Source organism: Amaranthus tricolor, chromosome 13 (genome assembly GCF_026212465.1).
Source record: "Amaranthus tricolor cultivar Red isolate AtriRed21 chromosome 13, ASM2621246v1, whole genome shotgun sequence".
Taxonomy (NCBI): domain Eukaryota; kingdom Viridiplantae; phylum Streptophyta; class Magnoliopsida; order Caryophyllales; family Amaranthaceae; genus Amaranthus; species Amaranthus tricolor.
The window spans coordinates 10114300-10130310 of NC_080059.1; the positions used below are offsets into that span (position 1 = coordinate 10114300).

The window sequence follows — 16011 nt, forward strand, 5'->3', positions numbered from 1 at the left end:
TCCCTAATTGATTTGGGGGAAATTTGCTTCTATTTGATAAGTCCAAGCCCACGTCAGTTTACAAATTAAAACCCACGTGCATTCTCCTTTTCCCTTGCTTTTCTAATTATTTTTTTTAAAAAAATCTGAAAATGTAACGACACTCTAATCAATCCGTTAGTAGGTATTGTTTGACAAACAAAAATAATATTCTAGGTACTTTTTGACAAAAAAAAATATTCTAGATAGTTTTTCACAAAAGTACTGTTTTTTAGGTATTTTTTAACAATTTTTCCTAATGTTTATTATGTTAAGAAGAAAAGCATATGATAGATTATAATCAAGATCTTTACCCAAATTAAATTCTTTATTCACTAATGAAATAAATTTTATAAATTAATTTTATAAAGCAGATTATAATTTTGGTATATTTAAGTGTTCTGATAATTTCATACAAAATGATTACTTTTTTCTAGTTCAAGTATTAAAGGAATTATGAATTAATGTTGTTTTTAATACTCCTTTTTTTGGCAGATTGATACTTATGACATGTCTTATATGTTGCCAATAAACATGATTTTTTATTTTTTTTGTCCCATCTAACGTTATGATATTTTTTTCTCTTTTGTTCGCAGTTAATAACTGCAAGTAAACAAATTTGACCAATGTTTTTTTTGCTGTTAGTAACTGCGAACATACCTAACCTTAGATTCGGACATGAAGACGTTTATTTTTGGAATTAAGTTTACCTGAAGCTCATTCTTTTTTTTTTTTGTTAAAATTACTTCTTTGTTTCAAATTTTCGCCAAATAGCCTGTGGCCCAATTTTTTTTCAAATATTTTTTAATACTTTATACAAAAGTAATATTTAAAAGATCAAATTCAAGATTTAAATGGTCAAATCTAAGGCTTAAAAGATTAATTTCAAGACTTAAGTCGATTTGGTTTTATTTCTTAAATTTAATACTCCCTCCTATTTACCTTAAGTGTCTCACTTTTTTATTTGATTAAGTACCTTAAATGTCTCATTTCGATTTTGACTAAGTTAACTTTATCAATTTACTCACATTAAAATTAACATTTTTACACCTTTACACCTGCTAACTCTGCTTTATGCATATTAAAATTTAAAAACGTTACACTTTCTTCTTTTACATGTGGTTCCATTTAACCACCTAAAAAATGGGGAAAAGTTAAATGGCACACATTAGGTGAATAAGAGGAGTATTATAAATATCTAATTTCAAGACTTAAAAGACCAAATTAAAGGCTTAGTAGACTAGTTCCAACATTATCTTGAATTTGACATTTTAAATCTCAAATTTGGATTGAAAAAATAAAATCATAGGAGTGTATATAAAAAAAAATTACTAATTGGGCCTTTGTTAAAGTTAATGCTTGAAATTGACTGTAACATTTGGGAAATTAATAATTTAAGATAAGTGAGTTTATGAGAATTATTAGTGCGAGAATGATCTTAAAAACACATGACATAAAATATTCTCAATTTAATTCCTCACCTCTTTTCCTCTTCTTTCAAATTGATGATGAAAACAAAAAAAAACCCTCCTCTCTTCTTCCTCACGTATACCAACCCAAAACAACCAGACAACCATTTTTCTTCTCCCTCCCATTCGTATGAGCATATCAAACCCAAGAACCAAGAGCACCTTCCTCATTCATGCCGTTCCTTCTGAAATTGGCCGAGTTCTTGGTCTTCTTCCTCATTCAATCCATTGATTTTTGAGTAAACCAAGTTCCATGGATGTCTTACTCTTCTTGTCGATTGTTGGTGTAAACAAACTAAGGTTTGAATCTCTCAATTTCTATTTGTAATTTTATTCTATTCTTCTTTAATATTCTGATTTTCTTCTCAAGATTCGAACCCTAGCCATCTTTGATTGGAATTTCATGTAATATCAACAAGATAGCAATTGAACCCTTTCCTTTCCCAAGTCTCTATCCAGCCGAAATGGGGAAAAACAAGTGGAATTTGGTCTTGTTTGTTTAAGCATCGAAAATTCAAGACAAACATCAATTTTTGAAGCCTGTTTTGTTGTGTTCCTTGCTAATCATCAAAACAGAAGGTAAACCCTTCTTGACTTTTTTTCTCTTTTTTCTCAATGTTTGTGTTTTTATTCATATGAGGTTGATTTCATTGGCTTACTTTCACTTGCATATTCCTTTACCATGTATTAAGCCCTAAAATTTTGATGAATCTTAAAAATTTGTATGAGTAAATTGGATGAGTTCTTAATTGAGAAATTTATGGGAAATGTGTTACTAGTAAGTTATGTGATGATGAGAAAGTAGTTGTGGATTATAATTTTAGTAGGAGACTACTTTAATGATTTGGTTTTGATTGGTTAGCGTTCTTGGATGGTTTTGAAAGAATCTAAAGTTTGTGTGGAAGTCATTAGTAATTGGATGAATTAGCTGTATTTTCTAATTTGATGGTTTTTCATTCTTGTTTTTGGTCTCTTGGATTCTTTTAAATATTCTTGGTTTTGAGTCTAGATGAATATAGAAGTGTTTGAATTGGAAATGCAAAGGGAATTGTGGAGACGTATGATCTTTATAAGAATATAAGCTAGTCTTAAACAAGGTTATACATTTTGATGATTTTGGGAGTTGGAGTTAGAATTTGCGCAATCTTTGTAATTAGAAATATTAGAATAGACGCTTGAACTAAGATGCTGTCATCGGAGGAGAAGCAATGAGTTATATGAATCTAGTTTGTAGTATCATATGCTTTGTTGTAATGTTATATTTGTTATGCTTCAGGAGGCGACATCATCGAGGAACCCTTCTAGTGATCGCGGAGAAACAGACTTAGCTAGCGTTCTTGGTGAGTAGTAGCAGTCTCTTAAAGGGTCTGGCCAGACTATATTCTTGAAAATGAACTTTTTACTAAAGCTCTTTTGAATTGAAAATTGTTGAGACAAATGTTGTTGTGAATGCTTATGTTGATAGATATGGTCAATGGATCAGGCTTGTGAGCTGGTCATTGATGGAGTTGAGGAACATTGTTCCCTGCTCCCTGTTTTTGAAGCGAATTGTCATTCAGATATTGACTAGCTTCACCGAGAGCGACATAGTCTTAGAGCTATGGGGCACCTCTCAAACTAGACTCCCTATGCGCACATAGATTTGAATTAGTGTGTTTTGTTGTTTTGGATTGTTACTTCTCATTCAGTTTAATCTGACCCTTTGTGGTTTCCAACTTTTAGTTTGTCTACAGATCGAAACCAATCGGGAATAATGGATTAGCGGAGGTGATTAGAGGTTCCAAGGATGTATATTGAGTTGAGCACGTAGGAATTTGTAGTTTTGTATTAAGATTTTGGATAAATATAAATTTGATTTGGTTGTGTTGGTTATATTGGACTTGTAGAGAATTGTATGATTATCTTGTGTTTTAGTTAGTTGTTTGTTTTGAGATTTAGCTGAGTTAGTTACGTTAAAGAGCCGATGACCCCCTTTGCTCAAATTTTGGAAGTGTGATTTTAATTTCTTGGGAAATGAACCCCGTGATGACCCTGTTTACTCAGTCAACGGTAAGTCGGGTTGTTACATTGACAATTTAAGTATTGAAATTGATATTTTAAGTATTGAAATGGGCATTTTGAGGTTTGACTTAAAATATGTATTTAGAAATTTTAAATAGGAAAAAGTGAATTAAGCCTTTTCTTTTGGTCGCATAAAATGACGGTCTCACAGTAGATTTATTTTTTCTGAATGAATCATACAATCATACAATACTATAAAAGTGTTGGAATATTCCAATTGTCCTCTTCTAAAAGGGTATGATAAATGAAAAATTATCATTGGGTGTGAAATGATTACATGTCGTATTGATTAATTTTTATTTAGTAATAGTATGAATAAAAATGGCAAATGAATAAACTGAAACATATAACAATAATTAAGAAAATAAATATATCAAAAATTTTGAATTAATACATGTTTTTTCTTATGATGGGAAATAAGATCAAAAGATTATGCAAAATACATAATAGTTGATTAAATGATAATATTTGTCTAATTTAGAAACTATTTTTTTTGTTTAAAATTGAGCGAAATTAGGTAAAGTATTTGTATGATTTATTATAGGAATTTTATTTAGTAAACTTAGAATTTAATATGTTCAATTGAATGAAAAAAAGTTGTGTATTGGATAAATAATCTACAAAAAGGTCAATAATTATGTTTTTATTTAAAAAAGTCGTGTATTTGGTAAATTTAATAACTATAGTATATACTTGCATTATTGTTTGATACTACTTTTGTTTTATATCTTGTGTTAACAAATTCGTTGCACGAGTTTCTATTCTAGTATTATAACGTATATAGTAACGCAATTAATTGTTAAACTTTCAGAGATTAATTTTCATGGCGGGTAAAATGGTGAGTGAGGATGAAAGAGAAAGAAAGAAGTAAAATAAGGGGAGACGATGGTAGGTTGGGTAACTTGGGTTAAAAGAAAGGATGTCAATGGTGATTAGTAAGAGTTAAATGTTAGTGAGGAAATTCAGTGACATAGTTATTAGGGCGTATGTAATCCAATAGTCACTCCGTTCCTTAAAAGAGGTTCCCACATGTCATTTTAAAGTGTTTTAATTGTTATTCTCATAAATAATTTTTTTAGTTATAATAAAATTTTTGGACAAAAATAACCTTATTCATCTTTATTTTAATATTTTGATAATGCTTATTATAGTTCCTACATACCTTCCACTAACTTTATTTTAATATTTTTATATTCCTTGTGGTTCCACATGTTTTCCACTATCTTTTTAAAAATATTTATATTAATTGGTGGCCCCATATTATTTCCACTAATTTTCGTTTAATATTTTTCTAATGTTTATGATCTAAAAATTTCCTCATCAAATTTATTATTCAATAAAATTCCACAACTTAAAAGATTTTATTTTTCTAAATTCATGTAAACATTTCTTATAGAAACTTCATTAGAAAACGGAAAAGTATTATTAAATATTGTCACTTGACAAGATTAATTCGTAAAAGAGTTGGAAATACACTTTATCTTCCAGCATTTGCACCAAGTTTGTGTCCTTCGGATTCACAACCTTGCATACAATCAGTCCCTTCACTTGGGAACAGATTGCTTGACTCTTCCTAACACTCACGATCACCAAAATACACCCAAGAATCCAATTCTTGGTTCTCAGGCCAACCTGTGGGTCTCCCTTCTCCGGCTTCACTCACCTTTAGGATGTTCCCACGCCCTTCCCCTTGAGTTTCACTCACTAGGCAGAAAGGTTACACAATGATTGTTCCACAATCTATTGTTCAGGAGCGTTCCACGCTCTCTTTGTTCCGGTTGATTGAATGAAACACACACAAACACACAAGGAAAGGAAAGGAATGAATTTCAGCAATGCACTTGAGTTTTGAATGAATGAAACTGAATTAATCAATATTGGATACATTTACACGAGGCCTAGAGTCTTATTTATAGAGTTCTATACTCTAACGACTAAAAACAACCACGTGCAAAACATGTGCACACTTAAAAACATAACAAACAACAAAAATACTCTACAAATCCTTCAGACTAAAACTGGCGACTGGGTGACCTTGGGCTCACTTGTTGAATGACTTCCCATGCTTGGAAATGGACACTTAGACTCTTTATGGAAAGATCCTTGTATGAAGATTCCATTTCTACTGTAGCTTAGGTCCTAGATGCACAGGTTTGTGTCGTGCAAGGTGGCCTGGTCGCAAGTTGCTGATGTACTGTTCTTATTAGGATCAGCGAGCGGGTTCCCTTGTGCTTGTGTTCTAGGCGATTGTGTGCACTACCATCATGGCTCTTGGACCTTTATGGCTAGGCCCATGTATAGAGATGACGTCCCCATGATTGGTTAGGCCCAAATCTCCATGGTCAAGGCTCGGGTCATGCTGCAAGGTGGGCTGGTCGTAAGCAGACTGCTCGGGTCTGGGAACTGTTGTCTGTTCCCCCTTTTAAAGGCTTGGTGCTGTTCCCCATTGCTGCCTTGGTTTCTTTGTTCCCATTACAAGATTTTGAGGTCATGTTCCATTTTTTGAATGTCATCCTTGACCCGGTTCTGCCATGTTTCCCTCTTTGTATGTATCTTCAAGGACCGGATCATGGACTGTTTTGGAGGATGCACTTGCACATGGTGCACCCTAAGACCTGCACCATATCAAACATGGTGCAAACTCCCCTTCTTATAAAAAGAATTGTCCTCATTGACCTTCAATCTTTGTTCAAGCTAAATTCAATAGATACTCCTTGTTTGACCATGTCTTAGTTTTGTTCGCTATTAGTAACAGTGAACAAACCTTTTGCCTTTTTTAAACCTCAGCATTTATTTGTTGTTACTAAGTATGAACATGCAAAATCTCAAGTTTAGAAAAAAAAAAAAAAATACTTATCTTAAAAAATAGTTTGAAAATTTGGCTATAATATAAATTTTTTTTATATATTTTTGCTTTATTTCTTTCAAATTTTACCCCAAATGAAATTCAATATTATTGCGGTGATGTGATTGATGTAACCACACAATGAGTGCATTGTTTTGTGGGTTTATCCATCCTTTGAAATAGTGCTACTTTTGTTCCTTCTCCCTTTGCTAGTGCTATATACATGTGTAAGGAAGTGTAATACATACAGATAGAGATAATATAAGAAAACTGATATAAGTTCATCTCATATACTACTTTTCTCCTCATATTCTTCCTACTTTTTAACATGCGGCACATTTTTTCTGTTTTTCTTCAAAAAAGTTTGTTCTAGAGTTAACACTTAACAGTATCCAAATAACTCAATTATATTTCTCTTACACAACTGGCATCTAATTTACAGTCCGAATTTAAATGATTAAACAAAATGATAATACTGATTCTTTGAAAGAATTCAATTTTGCTCCGATTGTAAGAACAGTTTTCTTTGGTCGGACTTGTTTGCCTGTCTATGAATTTTCATTTGTGTTAATAGCTAGAGTTGCATGACCGAAATTGCAGAAAATCCATGGAAGAACAAGAGATTTTCTCTCTATCAAATCATCAAAACCAATGGAGTCAGTATGTTCCTCTCTTCTTCTCCTTGTTCAATCCACAATTTTTATCATTTTCTAATTTGTGGGTATTAAATTCAGGATTCAAGATCAACTCAGAAAGAAATTAGTGATAGAAGATGACTTTTCATGGGAATTCCCATCAACATCATCCTCTTCATCTTCATCTTCATCTTCATCTTTTGTGGATTTAGAAGGTAGAGAAAAGAAAAAAGAGGTATTGAAGTATGTGGGAGGGGTGGACATAAGTTTCTTAAAGGAAGATCCATCAATTGCTTGTGGGTCCCTTGTGGTTTTGGAATTTGACTCATTGAATCTTCTATATCATGATTTTTCTGTTGAAAAGATTAATGTCCCATATGTTCCTGGTTTCCTTGCTTTCAGAGAGGTATTTTTGTTTTCTATATTTCATTATATATGCAACAATATGTGTGAAGGAAGCTGTCGTTGTAGTTGTTTGAGGTATTACTGCATTTGTAAGTGTAGCATTATCTGCTAATCGCCCTGCGAATTGCGAGTTGTGGAAAGAAAATTAGCGGGCGAATTATGTTACAATGATTTGTAGAGTGTTCTTTTGATTTTTTATTCTACTTTTCTATTGTAGGCTCCTATTCTTCTAAAGCTTTTGGATAAAATGAAGAAAAATGGTCACCCATTTTTTCCCCAGGTACTTGCTTACTGCAGTGTTTTGATGTAACATTGTCCTAAATCATAATTGATGATAAAAAAAGATTATGGAAAGAAACTGCTTTAATTAGGAGAATGGAATTTTTTTATGCCCTAATTTACATTGAGAAATGTTAAGGGATAATAGGGTAAAATATGGAAGATTGTATACTTGATTTGCTTTGACTAGCATAATGGCATCAACAATGTGAAAGTCTTATTCCTATCATTATAGGGTTGGCTATATACACCAAAAAAAATAGTGTGGAAAAATCATTGCTAACAAAGATTATACTTTATTCAATCTTGTCTAATACCAATCTACAATAAAGAAAAGCCGTTTCTATGGTCATTTACATATATTCTCCGTGTAGGTCATCTATGGGCTATTTCTTCCTCTTATTGATATAAGTTTTGTGGGCAATCCTTATAGAATAATGTGTTGTCTGTAAATTGATTTGGATCATATGTGGGCACTCTTACTGAATTATTCAGCTCAGCTTCAACTCATATTGAGTGTACTTAAGGCTAGTCTTAATTAGGTACATGGTTGAATCAATTTTTATATAATGATACTCGTACTTCTAAATTGGTATCAAACCACAGTGCTAAACATAACGAACGGTCCAGGTTGCAATTTGCCGGCCCATTCCATGTTTCGGGTAACTATGGTCCCAAGTACAAATGAGGTAAAAATCAAGAAAAATAAGTGGTAGAAAGTTATATTATATGGAGAACCAAGAGAAATGTCTGGATGAGATGAAAATGTAAGTTAAATGCGTGGATGACCGGATGTGAATTAAAGAAAGAGTGTCGGTCATGGCGAAAACTAAAATTACTTGCTGACTTCATCGTGTTGGTTATATTACTCATTATTGACAGGTACTGATGGTTGATGGCAATGGTCTCCTTCATCCTCGAGGTAGGTTTTCCTGGCTCACACATTGAACATTAATGTAATTATTCAACTTGTTATCTTCTATCAGTTTGATTTGGTTACCTTATCTGCAGCAGCACCTGCATACTATAGTTCATTGTTTAGATTATTGTAAATTTATAACAGATTCTTGATAAACAATCCATGACACATTTGTAGATAAACAGATTCCTGAATTATGTCTTGGTGTTTAGTATGTGAGAAACCTTTGGTAACTACTAAATAGTACTTACAGATAACACTTTTTAGAACTTGTTGTCATACCTTGAGGGATAAGATTCCAAAGAAAGATATAATAAAGGGTTTAGGAGTCACAAATTTTGAGAAAAAGATGAAAGATAATCCTCTAAGATGGACCAAGCATGCGCCAAGACAGAGTATAGTGCACCGGTAAGGAAGATTGGAAGTTAAAATCCGGGACACTTAAAAAAGGGAGGGGATGACCAAAGATGATTGGAGGGCTGGAATTAAAAGGATTGGAAGGATTTTGACTTGCATGTTAAGATAGTAGAAATTCAAAATGAACGAATAAGAAAAATCCATCTGGACAACCATTAGAAATGATTTATTGTTCATGAGGTCGACCACAATCTTTTGGGATTAAAACTTTGGCATTTTGTTACTTTTGTTAAATTGCATTATTTGTTGCTTGGTTGAATAATCTCTTGAATGTTGTACATGAATGAGGTGGTTTTCATTGATATGACAATTTCATAATCAACTAGATACATTACTTGTCTATTGTCTACAAGAATGCGAGTCATGTGCACGGAGCATTGATAAGAACGGGCCTTACGGTTGAAGTAAAGACCTGCTGCAATATAGTTAATACATAATAAGGGAAATAGAAGTGACAAGATGCTTTTACTTGCAGTTCTTCATCTGAACACTAAAGAGTAATAAACTTGTACTGTTGGTTGACAAAAATATTTTCTTAAGAGAGACAAGATTCAAGCATTACAACTCAGTTTCACTAATGACTGCCAATCAACCAACAGAAATTTGAGAATATCAAAGCCCATGTTATACTAATGCTGATTAAATTATTGATTTTGAAGAAGTCAATAAGATTTACAAGCATGTTTAAAAAGAAAAGTCAGTTACCTAAATGACCCCTCCGCAAGCCCAGTATTAAATCATTGCACAATGATGTTATAGTTGCATAATATCTGTAGTGATTTTGAATTTGGTGACTTGTTGCAAATCTGTATTAGATCGTATGATAAAATTATGAGATGTTTGACAGTTGTGGTGATTTGTTCAATGTTTGGGACACTGATAGGATCACAACTACCAGGCATTCACATGCTTGACTATCCTATTTTAGCTGTAACAATGTACTTATACAAAAACTTATTTTGCAAGTAAAGCTATATTACTTTTTATAGGATTATGATCTCTGATATGTGAACAAGGTTTTTTTTTTTATGATTGCAAATTTGCATTGTGTATAACTAGTATGAGATTAATCTTTTGATGATATTTTGACCCATGGGCCATGATACAAGTTCAAATTTCTTGAATGTAAGCTATGGAATTGCATCATTCAGAGTAGTGGTACCTTTATGGCTTTATATTAATTGTCTGGTCATAGCTCTCCAACTTATCATTTAAACGTGTTTTAAAGGATTCTTTATCGATGCTTTTTTCAAATCACCCTGCACTCTCGATCACAGTGTAAAAACAAGGCTGAAGTGCATCGCATCACATGGTAATAGTTTTCAAAACAAATGAACCAATATTTTCCGCGTTGTAAAGGTTTAAAAGAACCTTATTTTGGGCTGTATCAAGGGATATTTGGGCGTTATGATAACCGCATCACTTCAATTACTACATCACTGTTCCGTTACCACGATTGTGACCGTTATTGCATTTTTAACTGTGCTCTCGATATATGAAATAATAATAGATAGTGAAAAATATCAAGAATCTTTTTTCATCCATTTGAAAGTGCACTGCAGAAGGTAGGTTTACTTATTCTTAAATATTTATCCTCCAGGGTTTGGATTGGCTTGTCATCTTGGAGTTATGGCTGATATTCCTATAATCGGAGTTGGAAAAAATGTGAGTTCCGGCTTTATATAGCTATATGCATTAGTTGATTGATATTTTGCTAATAGTATTTCAATCTCACAGATGCTCATTTTGAAAGCTCTTTTTTTTTCATGAATTCAAACACTTTGCAATGTTCAAGGAAATTTTGCCAGCTTGAAATTTTAGTAGTCTTTTCTTTGATACATATTAACTCTAGCTTTTCCGGGAGGCTTATGTTTTCGAACGTATACCATACCAAACATTGGCATTCTTTTGGGAAGTAGGTGACATTTCTTATAGTATAATTTTTATTTTCAATGCAATAATTTTTGAAGTTTCCAAAAAATAAGGAACTTTTTGTGGTTTTCAAATAAAAGAGTTCAATGTGTTCAATGCAGTTACATCATGTCGAGGGTCTAAACCGCTTGGAAGTTAGAAACAATTTGGAGGTTGTTGACGGTAAAGAGTTGGTTTATTTGAGTGGAAACTCTGGACGTACCTTGGGTGTGGTAAGTAAATGACAGAAACTGCAGCTCAAATCTTTCTTTTTTGTTTTTCAACTTCTTTTATTCAAATTTCATTTTGGGAGGAGGGAGGGGTGGGGGCGTGGCAACTGAGGGATTCTTGATGTGTGGGAGGCAGAAGAATGATACCTTTTGTTTTCTTTTGCATTTAGATATTTGTGTAATGGAATTAAGATTGGTCACCATTGGGACGTTCCATCTTGTGCTGAGGGTGGTAACTAATTGATTTGTGAAGATCATTAAGTTTTGAGTATTTCAGATCTTGTTCACCTTCCCAAAAAAATTAGTATTTTTTGCGTGCTTACAAATCTTATTAATCCATTGCTAGTAAGGCCGGTAGTCAAGTTTGCTTCCATGCTATTGTGTCTTAGATTTTACCTCATTGTTGTAGGCGATGAGATCCGCTATAGGTGCTTTAAAGCCTATATATATTTCGATTGGTCACCGTATTTCACTTGCTACGGCCATGAAGATTGTGAACACAACTTGCAAGTACCGTGTGCCCGAGCCAATTAGACAGGTAATTTTATTCATATATTACTTGTGCCATTGTATTGTTCCCGCCAAGGATCTGAGAAACAATAAGCGACGATTCTAAATGTTCACCTGCTGGAGAGAATTGATCGACATTGAAATTTCCTGGCGAGTTGGTGTGAAGTTTACTGTCGTTTTGTACACTCTGATTCGTGTTTATGGCTGAGTTGGTGTGAAGTTACCACAGCGTTAGTTTTTGATGTGAAGCCGAGTTGAGCCGTTAACTTTATCTGAACAATGGCTTAACAAACATCTAAAGTGAGAACTTGATGAAATGCTAGTTGCTGATCGTTGGATTTTTGATCGATGTCCTGCTAAATTCTGTGATTGGGTATTATAATGTTGTATTCTTGATCCTCCAAAATTTCAAAAGCCAGAGACTATTACTACCATCTAATTGAGGAATTCACATTCTCGTGTCTCCTTGCTAACATAAGTATACAATTTAGCTCCTTCGCGCTCTTGTTGGTAACATGGTAATGGGAATGACTAAGATTTGGATTTTGTTTTTCATTTGCATTACTTGCCTTTAGTAAAACCCTTGAATTTTTGTGTGGGTAATTTTCAATTCTAAGCTCTTGAGTCTTGATCATTGATCAGCAGGCTGATATAAGGTCGAGAGAGTATCTTCGCAAGCATCAATTTGAACCGCAAAGTTTCTGACAAGGTGAATTCTAGAACTAGTCCTTCCAACTTCTATGATATCGCGGTCATTGCAACCTATATTTCGGTCGTGTTCAACTCAAAACCGTTATAGTACGGTCGCGTTGCAGTGATGTGGCCTTGTTTGTGCACTATGGGTGGAAGCATTCCGACTTTTAAACTAGATCAAAGTTGGGAAAAGATGGGAGAATTTAATATTATTCTTGGTAACTTTACCTTTAAATTTGCGACATAAAACTTCTCCGTAGTGCTAATACTGTTCTGTTTGAGCTGTATACATTATGGTCTTATGATCATGAGTTTGTTTGTCCCAGAATTCCATGTTGGTAGCGTCTCAGCTTAACTTCACAAGGAACATGGATCTGTGTTTAAACCACTTGTATCAATAAGTACATTCTTAAATTGCATAATTTTTATTGCTTTGAACGTTGTGCATGAGAACGCTCTACTGAACACTTATAAGCTCATTTCTTGTACAAGATATTAATCTTGACTTTGCTTGATATGTCTCTACTTGTACGGTCATTGTTATTTGTTACTTTATCATGTAAAAAATTGTGGGTTTCGTATTCTGGTGTGGTACTCCGAAAATGGCTCTCTTTATGACATGAACCGATGATACTGTACTGGTAAATGACATGTACTCCGAAAAGTGGTCATGCTCATCAACCTAGTATCCCTCACAAAGTTAGGGTAGAGACATAGGTAGCAGACTGCGGACACACCATACCCGTACCCCTCAAGGTAGAGGGCAGAGGAATGCGCGCAACCAATGAAAAGTACAATATGAAAATAATACTTGTATGATTTTGATAAATTTGGTGTCATGTTTCCTCTCATTCATTACTTTTGTTTAGTTGAATTTCATGGACTGGTGACTCTATAATCTACCACAATTTTGTGGATTCGCTGCATTAAGGTTACCATTCAATTCTTCTGTCATTAGTTGGAAGTAACACCCAAAATACACATGTAGTCTAGTAAATGAAACAATATTTTATTACTATACCCACAATGATATTTTACAAGGACCAATTTTGAAGGACTAATACACTATCTTTGAGAAATTGAGAAATTAGGAATAGGAAATTAAGTATTAGAAAATTAAAGAAATTGGGGAATAAGAGGTTAAGAAATTAGGGGAAATGTGATTCTTGAGATGATTTTCCCTGTTTGAATCTCAGAAATATGGCAACTGTTATTGATAGACAGTTTTCTAATGTTTTTTGGGTAAAGAGGTCACGTAGGTTTAACTGGGTAAACCTCAGTATTACCGCTTGAAATTTCTCTGATTTTTATTTTCTAGTTTGTTTTTAGATCTTATTTTAGCTTTTCAAAATTCCAACAATAACAATCAATTATATTTAGACACATAACACTCTTTTTTCCTGAAATAATCGTTGTAGTAGGCTTAGAGAGCCTGTAAGTTCTTTAAAAGAAAAGGTCATGCAAATGTAGAAAATATGTGAAAAAATTACCTAATATTATGTTTAGGAATGAGAATTTCATTTGAAATTTAAAATTGACTTAAATTTAGTTTGGCAAATTAATAAAAATCAAATTTAGATTTGTATCAATTCCATCATTGTATTAAACTTAGTTAAAATTGAAAATTTTAAAATGACTTTTCACACCTTGTTATTCTCAAATTTTTCATTTATAATTTCATAATTGAAATCTACAATTAAAAATGAAGTACTTATTTCCAAAGATAACCTTAAAGGTAAAACCTTTAGAAATAAATTTTTATAAATGAAAGAATTTTACAAGTAAAAGCCTCAACTTTTTACCTATCTTAACGTTTTGATTCTCCCTCAGCTTACTTTCAATTCTCCAACATCAATGACTATATGGATACAAGCATTTGGGCATCGGCATAGGCATCGGCATCGGCCTCAAGACTAAACGTGAGAACATTGGCGTGCAAAATTCCTCTAAACAAACCGGCCGAACTTATAAAAGATCAAGGCCGAATAGATCATCATTACAAACCATCACAACTCACCAAAGAGCAACTTCATTGAACTAGCAGTGGAAACCTATAGCTACAAAATTTTGCCAATGTCAACAACCGAATTTTTTTTAGTAACCGAAACAAAAAGAGATTGGAATCTGAACGAAGATCGATGTGCTTCTCAGTTGGATATGGCAGAATCTCCAATACGTACCTTCCAAACCGGTTGATATAAAACCATACTTGAAGCTACGTGTGCCTGAAGCTGATGTCAATGTGCTGTCAATTTGTCCTTCTTCGGCAAATAAATGCAAGCAGTAAGAAGCGATTGATGCTCATTTCATTTTCACCAATGACCTCAGAGCAGCTTCAATATCAGCAAGAGGCTGACCAGCATAAAGCTTTAACTCTCCCTTCCTCAACACAATTACTTCGGTGTCGAGAGATTCTATGACTTCTTTAAAGTCCTGTAAGAATCATAATTCATGTTACGACAATATAGGCTCAAATGGTCTGACCCAATGTACACTTGCTGTCTTAAAGTGATCACTTACAATCTTAAAGTGATCAATTAGAGAAATGGATTAATTATATGATCTCGTTATATGGTGAGACGGTCTTAGACAAGATTTGTTGTTTTGGATAACACAACAATTAACTCCAAAAATAATTTGTCAATTCTCAAAATAGACGGAAAATTGTTTTTACCTTTGTGGACAGTGGAGCAACTTCCACAGCAGCATCAGGCTGATCGTCAAATGCGAATTCGAGAAGATAACTAAAATTCTTTGCATCAGTTAGGTCTTCAAAAGCAACAGTGTAAATTGCGTATGACTGATTCTCTGCATTAGTGTTTATCCTCAAATTATAGAATCCCCGCTCTGCTTCATCACCAATGCCTTTTTGCATCAAAATGACCTGACAAACATGTTGCACATCAGTACATATGAGGAATATTTAAATTTTTGAATCATATACAATAATTGGAAGTGCACTACCGCAAACAGGACTCAGGAAGGAATATGATAAAGGATTCTCTGTTTATTAGATGAATAGTTGAAAAAAAATCAGGTCCTCATGCATAAAAATGCAACCATGTTCCCTTAATAAGTACTTAAATTGGGCCGAGGATGCTAGAGAATATCAGATTCATATTTCATAAGGCACAAGATAAACACTTACTACGACACAAATTCTAATTGTACAGACAAGTCATGAGAGAATTTACAAGCATCTACATGGAGAAGTATTCATTATCTTCGTACTAAGAAAAGGTTGTATCTCAAAGATCTTACAGATACAACATCGCCAATGCTGCTTTCGCATATTTATATAGTAGACATTGTCGGTGTTCTGTGATTTATTGAACAAAGTTGAGAACGCTGAAAACCGCACGAGTTCAAGGAGATTGTAGATTTTCATCTGTTAGTAAAGGATCAAGCGTCACTCAATGTGTGGGTAATTTTCTTGTATTCTTATGCCTCGTCTTTAACAAAAATCAATGTCACTTTTTTTCTAAAGGGAGAAGCGCACCAATTTGCATTGGTGCATGGAAAAGGAATGAATTTGTATTTGGCCAATCTCTATAACGCATGAGCAGTACCCTTAATTTTGCAGCTTAAAAAGGTAGTTGTGCATGGGGGATGTACGTAC

General features: G+C 33.5%; 2 protein-coding genes across 10 annotated transcripts in view; one reads left to right on the top strand and one right to left on the bottom strand.

The window, feature by feature from the left end:
• Positions 1-235: 235 nt before the first annotated feature.
• Positions 236-12907, top strand: LOC130797741 (uncharacterized). Of its 8 annotated transcripts, none has more exons than XM_057660477.1 (11): positions 236-1787; positions 1858-2066; positions 2764-2827; positions 6994-7053; positions 7128-7434; positions 7651-7713; positions 8595-8634; positions 10649-10713; positions 11082-11192; positions 11599-11727; positions 12342-12907. In XM_057660477.1, the coding sequence occupies exons 4-11, from the start codon at positions 7001-7003 to the stop codon at positions 12402-12404; spliced, it is 831 nt and encodes a 276-aa protein (XP_057516460.1). In that variant the 5' UTR covers positions 236-1787; positions 1858-2066; positions 2764-2827; positions 6994-7000; the 3' UTR covers positions 12405-12907. The 8 variants fall into 8 exon arrangements, with proteins under 8 accessions (XP_057516460.1, XP_057516462.1, XP_057516463.1 ...); XM_057660479.1 differs by having other exon boundaries at positions 1907-2066; XM_057660480.1 differs by having other exon boundaries at positions 1911-2066.
• Positions 12908-14116: 1209 nt separating this feature from the next.
• LOC130797743 (uncharacterized) overlaps positions 14117-16011 on the bottom strand; it is an 8670-nt gene continuing 6775 nt past the window's right edge. Inside the window, exons 3-5 of one of the 2 annotated variants that reach the window (XR_009038939.1) lie at positions 15067-15276; positions 14573-14825; positions 14117-14449 (exon numbers count right to left, since the gene is read on the bottom strand). Coding sequence is in view for 1 of the 2 variants with exons in the window: in XM_057660483.1 (XP_057516466.1) it covers positions 14694-14825; positions 15067-15276 (342 nt within the window). In the remaining variant the exon portion in view is untranslated. Of the gene's footprint in view, positions 14826-15066; positions 15277-16011 lie in introns of both variants that reach the window. The other variant, XM_057660483.1, reaches the window with a different exon arrangement.